We start from the raw sequence: 8,496 nt of genomic DNA, 5'->3' as shown, positions 1-8,496 counted from the left end.
TTTATGCCGCGAAAATTTCGTTTTGAAGTTTTTTGAACTCAATAAATTTAATAAATTTATGCTTCAAAGTATAAAACTAAAACACTTCACAAAACAATCATAAATACCATTGTCTGAGAAAATGCGTGGATCAATGGATACAGACCCGTTGGCTATTCAAATAAAACTTGTAAGGAAGTACATAAAATTGAAATTAATAGAAGACAATGTATTGTTTCGGGGGCACGACCAGGAAAGAAATCATGTGTACGAATTATTAAGAAGAACTGTTTTACAAGGAGAATCGCATTCGGCTTTACTTATAGGGCCGAGAAGTAGCGGAAAAACCACTGTAAGTTCTTGTGCTCCAATATACAATTCGCGGATTTAACTTACAATATTTTTAAATTGTTTTATGTCCACCAGCTTAGCACAATATAGGTGATTGTGGCCGCTCTCAGCTCTTCATGTGACAGATACATATGTGATAGATAGGTACATATAATGCAGCAAGATTTAAGAGTGGTATGGTTTACTGTCAGTCTATTTGGGTAGGTATGTTGGATTCTGCCTATTTTTTATGAAGTAGCAGTGCATTCCAGCGTGGAAGCTAGGATGACTGTCAAACAATACAATTCTGAATTCTACCTGACCCATGGATGATATTTTTGTTCAGATCCCATCACTTTTATTATTTTCTTTATATTTTCTTTAATAATGTATTGCTAGTAGTACATAGCAACATACCTGCTATATTTTTATCTTTTCCAGAATTTCTGTAAAGTTAAATGGCTGTCTGGAAGAGATCGCTTGATGATGAGATGATAAGATTTGTACAAATGGATCTGCTTGTTGACTGTTTTCTAATGTTAATTGTGTTTTGGTGTGCATATAAAGTAGTCTGTCTGTATTCTGTCTCTCTCACTTTTAGTTACAATTTAATATAAGGTGGAGCAAGGGCCTCTGTACAAAAAACCTTGTCCGTTGTGACGTTTCAATAATGGTAAAACATTTCATTTCAGCTACTAAACTCGGTACTTCACCAGCTCTCTAGAGAGACAGATTTGGAGAATGATGCTATTATAATTCAACTGAATGGCCTTGTACATAGCGATGATAAACTGGCCCTTAAAGCTATCACAGCGCAGGTGATTGAGACCTTTTTATGAATCTAATAAAAATGTCAAAAAGAATTTTATTAATGTTTGTTCAATTGTATTCCTGTATAGCAGGAAAGGTTTTTCTATTATATTTTGTTCTGAATAGGATAGTGAATTGGACTTAACTAAAGACCATTGTGTGTAATAGACTAGACCGGTGTTTCCCAACGTGGTGCCCATAGCCTACAAGTTGGCAATTTGATAATTAAGAAGGGCAATTGCATTAAATCAATATAGAAAATTGTATTGAAATTATTTTGAATTTGAATTTCAGTTTTCTATTATATGTCTTGAAATATTACTGTGTTGTGATAGCAATTTCATAGTGATTTCTTCCTAAAACCTATCATTTATGTTTCTTGAGTGAACAAATAAATTTTTTTATGTTAAAATTATGTATGGGGGGCATAAAAATTGTAGAAATGTTACAGTGGGGCATGGCATAAAAAAGGTTGGGAAACACTGGACTACTAATGCATTGGATATGAGAAAAAATCTGCAGCCAAGGTCCTACTAGGGGGACAACACAATGGCAAAACCTTGGTCACTTTTGAAGCTTGACTACTGGTGTCTTAACCACAGTACAAATAAAGGCAGGCTTAACTAATCTGAATTAAATTGAAGCCTCACCAACTAAGATGGACTCACCTACACTATTCATTACAGATGCAATTAGAAAATACTGTGGGTGACAGAATTTTTGGTACCTTTGCCGAGAACCTATCGTTTTTGTTGAGCTGCATCCAGACTGGTGTTGACAGACGATGTCGAAGCATGGTATTCATTCTAGACCAGTGTGACATGTTTTGCCACAGCGGTATCTCCCAGACATTACTGTATAACTTATTTGACGTAACACATTCACAGACGGCTCCTATGTGTGTTATCGGTAAGTTAGCTGAGATTGTGTTTCTTGTTATTCTCAGAATATGTTATAATATACGATTGAGACTGGCCTTTGGCATCACTGTGGTGATGGCATTAACATTGCTACAGTCCTTGCTTATCCTTTAATACATGTTGTGTAGGTTATCCATCATAGGCATTAAAATGCGACTTAATCTGCTTGTCACATTTTAAAATTAATAATGTATCTTCACTTCATACTATCACACATCTATACTAATATATAAATCTACAGTGGCTTTTACGGATGTTCCGTTATAACTACTGAACCATGCATTCGATTGACATGAAAATTGGTATCCATGTAGAAAATACATGTACTTAATGGATAGGCTAATATTTATATGAGTGTTGGACTTACTGGTGGTAGGACCTCTTGTGAGTCCGCGCGGGTAGGCACCACCACCCTGCCTATTTCTGGCGTGAAGCAGTAATGCGTTTCGGTTTGAAGGGTGGGGCAGCCTTTGTAACTATATTGAGACCTTAGAACTTATCTCAAGGTGGGTGGCGCATTTACGTTATAGATGTCTATGGGCTCCAGTAACCACTTAACACCAGGTGGGCTGTGAGCTCGTCCACCCATCTAAGCAATAAATAAAAAAATAAAAAACTTCCTACACCAGTTGCGGGGGCGTTAATGATGAGAATCTTTGTGGGGGTGAGAAATAATAATAATGCCTGGCTAGTCTTAAATATATTTGGTATTTGATGCCTACTTGTTTCTATGTGTGTTTCCATTACCATTAACACAGGAGAAATCCTTGCTCGAAGATGTTAAATCTTCATTTCATTAAATATCATGCTTCCTTACCGTGCACAGGTGTAACAAATCGCTTAGACATAATGGAGTTGTTTGAAAAAAGAGTCAAATCTCGTTTCTCCCATCGTCACATATTCATATTTCCTAACGAAGTCAATGATGACGACCGGTATGATGTTATCTCGCCTTTGGAAGGGAGAAAGAGATTGTTTGTGGAATTGATGAGTCTGCCCCTGGAGGGTTCTGTGTCGCCGAGGAAGAAAAGAAAATCAAGGAAGTCCATCGGTGAGCTAATATAATTGCTTACGTGATATTCTATACTAGATTATATTTCATCCCACTGCTTTGAGCGCATGTCCGTACATGTCGCCTCATGCTTAGTCGCGGGAGAAGCAGGGGCCGGATATCTAATATTTGTAAAATAGATAATAAGTTTTGCTTACACATTATAGATATTATATGTTACCTAAAAAATAATACCTAGATATAATTTTTTTCTGTATAGAAGGAAAGACATAAAACATGTCTTTCCTTAATGAACGATCAAATGAATTTATGAATAAAACAAACAAATTTCACTCGCGTTGTAGGTCTATATAGTCACTTTTGTTTTATACAATACGATTTCCTTAATATTTTTAATTATTCTGTACTAATATACTGGTGGTAGGACCTCTTGTGAGTCCGCGCGGGTAGGTACCACCGCCCTGCCTATTTCTGCCGTGAAGCAGTAATGCGTTTCGGTTTGAAGGGTGGGGCAGCCGTTGTAACTATACTGAGATCTTAGAACTTATATCTCAAGGTGAGTGGCGCATTTAAGTTGTAGATGTCCATGGGCTCCAGTAACCATTTAACACCAGGTGGGCTGTGAGCTCGTCCACCCATCTTAGCAATAAAAAAAAAAATGTAAATATCCTTATAGAAGGCCTATGTCCAGCAGTGGATGTCTGAAGACTGATGTATCTTTAGATAAATTGATTTAGTAACATTTTTTTCAGCCAAAACTGATGAAACGGCCTGCACATCCACAGTCTTTGCAATACCGGAACATATACTAAAAGGGAAACTCGACGAGCAATGTTTGTCTGCGATGGACCAAGCCTTTGTGAGCGACTGGAATGCCCATATCAGAACTTTGATAGAAAACGAAAAAGTCATTGACGCTTTAGAGAAGCTATGTTACTATACCGTCGATGAGCAAACTTTCAGGAATGTTTTGGTATGTTTCAAGTTTATTATATATTTTTTCCCGTACTTAATTGTTGGAAGTCCAAAGGATTATTCTAACAACACAAGAACGAGTTGGACTATGGCCTCAATCAGGGATGACTTGTCGATACAAGCTCAAGTAAAATTGTATACTATATACTGGTATCCCTGATTAATTGGAGAATCGTGTGATCGTGTTAGTGAAATGGTTCGTGTTAGTGAAATGATGGCTAGTCCTGCAGTGTACTTATATTAGGCCAGTACATATTGTTAACTTTATCCCACCCTTCAAAGTGATAATGCGTTCTGCTTTGCAGGGTGGGAAGATTGATATTCAATAAGGACTTAATGCATCAAGGTGCGTGATAGCGTTCACGTTGTGATCCTGTGGGCTTCGGTGACCACTTACTACAAGATAGGCTGGGATTGTTTACACATGTATTCACAATATTGTGAATATTTATGTGGTAGGTACAGGTGGTAGGGTGATGTGTAGGGTCATAGGTACTAAGCTATTGACACTCCTAATAGAACGAGCACAAAAATAATGCGTTTTAATTTTTTATATTGCATAGATTGATGGACGAGCTCACACTCTACCTGGTGTTAAGTGGTTACCGGATCCCATAGACATCTACAACGTAAATGCGCCACCCACCTTGAGATCTAAGTTCTAAGGTCTCAGTATAGTCACAACGGTTGCCCCACCCTTCAAACCGAAACGCATTACTGCTTCACGGCAGAAATAGGCGGAGTGGTGGTACCTACCCGTGCGGACTCACAAGACGTCCTACCACCAGTAAATCACCAGCCAGTGACATTAATTGTGTAAATTGAATTTTCAGTTTGAAACAATCAGTAAACTGTCTCCGATGAAACCGAATATAAACGTCACAGATCTAACAACAACCATAGACAATGCAGTGGCTCCGGAGCACAGGGTTAAAGTGTTGCAGTCTCTGTCTATACTAGAGTTGTCTCTGGTGATAGCCATGAAGCACGGGATGGAGATATTCGACGGGCAACCAATGAATTTTGAAATGATCCTACACAGGTTAGGTTTTTATTTTATGGGCATTTAAAATAAACATTATTATTTCTCACCCCCACAAAGATTCTCATCATTAACGTCCCCGCAACTGGTGTAGCGAGTCCAACACTCATATAAATATTAGCCTATCCATTAAGCACATGTATTTTCTACATGGATACAAAGTTTCAAGTCAATCGGATGCACGGTTCAGTAGTTATAACGGAACATCCGTAAAAACCGCTGTAGATTTATATATTAGTATAGATATAGATACTGCCCGTAAATGCTTAAAAGTGAAACGCTTTTTCTTAACCCGCCTTGGGTTGAGAAATCAATCAATTAAGTGAGAAAATTATCAAAAATATATTCTCAATCGGGAAGTTTTTAAGAAGGAACACTAAATTAACAAAATAGAACGATTTATAAAAAGGTGGGTTTTGACAAAAAAAAAAAGATTGTCTCAATTAGGAAGTTTATATTGGCCGTTTTCCAATTACCAATATCAAAACAAATATGTAAATATAGTCCACTCTCAATTACTACAACGCAACGATTAAGAAACACTAAATTAACGAAACAAAACGATTCATATACCTTAACGTGTTCCCGCCAAAAAGTCGTCCATAGTGTACAGATAAAAAAATGTTGCCATAAAAAAAAAAAATTCGCAGGTACACGAAATTCGCGAACGAGCACTCCTCGTCGCAGAGCGTGCCTCGCCCCGTCATCCTCAAGGCGTTCGAGCACCTGCAGGCCTTGGAGATCGTGCTGCCGGCCAGAACGTCGGATGTCGGGGGCGCGGCGGGCGACGCCTCCTCCAGCCGCGTGCAGAAGGAATACAAGCTGTACACGCTGGCCGTGCCCGCCGAGGACCTGGGACGAGCCGTCGACACCTTCAGGAGTCTACCCACCGAGATCTGCCACTGGTACAGCAATTCCGTCGTGTGATAGAATACGTGAGTCCTATCACGTTTGCATAAGGTCGATTTTAGTTAAATATTTTTTTTTAATTATTAATATTTTTTTACTGGTGATGTGACCTCTTGTGAGTCCGCACGGGTAGGTACCACCGTCCGGCCTATTTCTGCCGTGAAGCAGTAATGCGTTTCAGTGTGAAGGGTGGGGCAGCCGTTGTAACTATACTGAGACCTTAGAACTTACATCTTAAGCTGGGTGGCGCAACGGCTGCCCCACCCTTCAAACCGAAACGCATTACTGCTTCACGGCAGAAATAGGCCGGGTCGTGGTTCCTACCCGTGCGGACCTACCCACAAGAGGTCCTACCACCAGTAAATGTACTAAATTTATATTCCTTAATGCCTTTCATTATCTGTGCAGCTATTTTTAATTATTTTTTTATTGCTTAGATGGGTGCACGAGCTCACAGCCCACCTGATGTTAAGTGGTTACTGGAGCCCATAGACAACATACAACGTAAATGCGCCACCCACCTTGAGATATAAGTTCTAAGATCTCAGTATAGTTACAACGGCTGCCCCACCCTTCGAACCGAAACGCATTACTGCTTCACGGCGTCTGTTGTGCCGCATGTTGTCGTGTAGAAGCAGCGGAGACCAGGGGTCAATCAAGACTGGTCAAAAATTCGTTAGCTTCTCAAACATATATATATATGTACATGTTCAAAACATTTGTATATAATTGTTTTTCGATGTGTCAATAGATGTGAAAAACTAGATGTTGATAATTTTAATTTAAAACACTATGAAATTTCAAAGGACAATGCCCATTTTCTTGGGCGTTTGGGCCCCAAAAAAAAGTTGTCGGGTCATGATGGTTTTAACTTAATTTGATAGACAAAGAAATATCGTTTCATATTCAGAAAACGATTTTTATATTCTCACCCAGGTTTAAGAGAAATCTGTTTTTTTCTGCAGCTAAAATTAAGTTGTTAATTGTTTTCTTCGAAATCAATAATCGCTCTCATCATTATTTACAGTATTAAATAATTAAATTGTGGTTAATGTTGCTAGAAATAAGCCCTTACGTACATTTTATTATTATTATATCCTCATAATACCTCGTCGCCCCGTTGCTCTTTTCAACACCCGCTTTAGCAGAACCAATCTAGGCAAGCACTCACCTGCTCCTCGTTTAACTAACCTTTATAATAATCTAGTCAGAAAAGCTGAAAACCTTGACATATTTGGCGATTCCCTTCCAATATTCAGGAACAAAATTATAAAAAGTTGTTTTTGAACCTCAGCCATGGCCTTGGTCTGAGTACTCGGGTATTACTGTCATTGTTGTCTTTCTTTTGTTTTGAATTTTTTATTATTATTATTAATAGTATTGTCAAATCTCTATTGATATATTAATGTAATGCATGCTGTGATTGCCTCTAATTAGAGTTGCAGCTATCAATTGCTCTATACATGTCAATGTTATTTTATGTCTTACTGTAAACCCTGTCGGTAATCCTTAAATAAATAAATAATAATAAGGTATAGTTTTTCAAGTACAAATAGTTTTGACATAAAGTTTTGCCCACTTTTGGGCATTGTCCTTTAATACTAAAATTCTAAGTTAAAAGTTTTCACTTCTATCTGCTATGATTGCCCATTTATATTTTTTAAAGTAATTGTGATATTGAATTACGTCATATTATAATGTTTGAAACAAAAGCGAAATATGGTTTGCGTGAAATGAAACGCAAATGTCCTTCTTCAAACGAGGCTTATGGAGAGTATTAAGCGGTAGGCAGCGGCTTGGCTCTGCCCCTGGCTTGCTGAAGTCCATGAGCGACGGTAACCACTCACCATCAGGTGGGCCGTATGCTCGTCTGCCTACAAGGGCAATAAAAAAAATATGTATATTTTTTGGAATTAGTTTAATTGTATGCCATAAAAATAATTCTAAGTAAATTTTATTTGGTTGGTTATTCATTTAATTATATAAAACTAGAGGTCCCGCAGTAGTCGAAATTCGACTATAATTAATTGAAATTTTAAGTTTGTACACATACTACAATCACAAATTTCGCCAAGGCTACACTATAAAAAAATATTAATAAAGACAAACAATATTTAATCTATTCTCAATTTGACAACAGACGTCAAGAACAAAAGTTTGACAATAAATAGTATGCATGCGTGTGCACGTCAAATACATGGTCTGTAGTGTGTGCAATGTTTTCTTTATTGATTTAATGTATCTTTTATGCATTATTTAAAAAAAATATTAGCATTGTGCACTCCTTCTCTATATTCCCTAGAAGTATGGAAAATTTCATACTCCTCCGTCCGCGCAGTTTTCGTAAAAAGCGATACAAAGTTTTTGCTTCACGTATTAATATATAGATTTGCTACAAATTAAGAACTCGCTGCTGTAGTGGACTGTAGGATTAGGACGGGCAAGGAACTTAATAAATAAACTCGCGAGGATTGCACGTATAATTTTTTTTATTTTGGAAATTTTATAATTCGCGTACA

The 8,496-nt window shown here is 37.6% G+C and overlaps 1 protein-coding gene and 1 long non-coding RNA gene across 2 annotated transcripts in view; both read left to right on the top strand.

Moving 5' to 3' along the window:
• Window positions 1-8,496, top strand: part of LOC149503394 (uncharacterized) — a 95,661-nt gene that overhangs the window by 84,747 nt on the left and 2,418 nt on the right. The gene's annotated exons all lie outside the window — the stretch shown is intronic.
• Orc4 (origin recognition complex subunit 4) lies at window positions 41-7,934 on the top strand. The gene is made up of 7 exons (XM_028172870.2): window positions 41-331; window positions 1,002-1,127; window positions 1,806-2,028; window positions 2,866-3,090; window positions 3,804-4,024; window positions 4,860-5,068; window positions 5,719-7,934. Exons 1-7 carry the CDS (start codon window positions 122-124, stop codon window positions 5,993-5,995), a joined length of 1,491 nt encoding a protein of 496 aa, XP_028028671.2. The 5' UTR covers window positions 41-121; the 3' UTR covers window positions 5,996-7,934.

This window comes from Bombyx mandarina, chromosome 02 (assembly GCF_030267445.1).
Source record: "Bombyx mandarina strain Sakado chromosome 02, ASM3026744v2".
Taxonomy (NCBI): domain Eukaryota; kingdom Metazoa; phylum Arthropoda; class Insecta; order Lepidoptera; family Bombycidae; genus Bombyx; species Bombyx mandarina.
The sequence above is the reverse complement of the archived record's forward strand: the minus strand, read 5'-3'. Positions and strand labels throughout refer to the sequence as shown.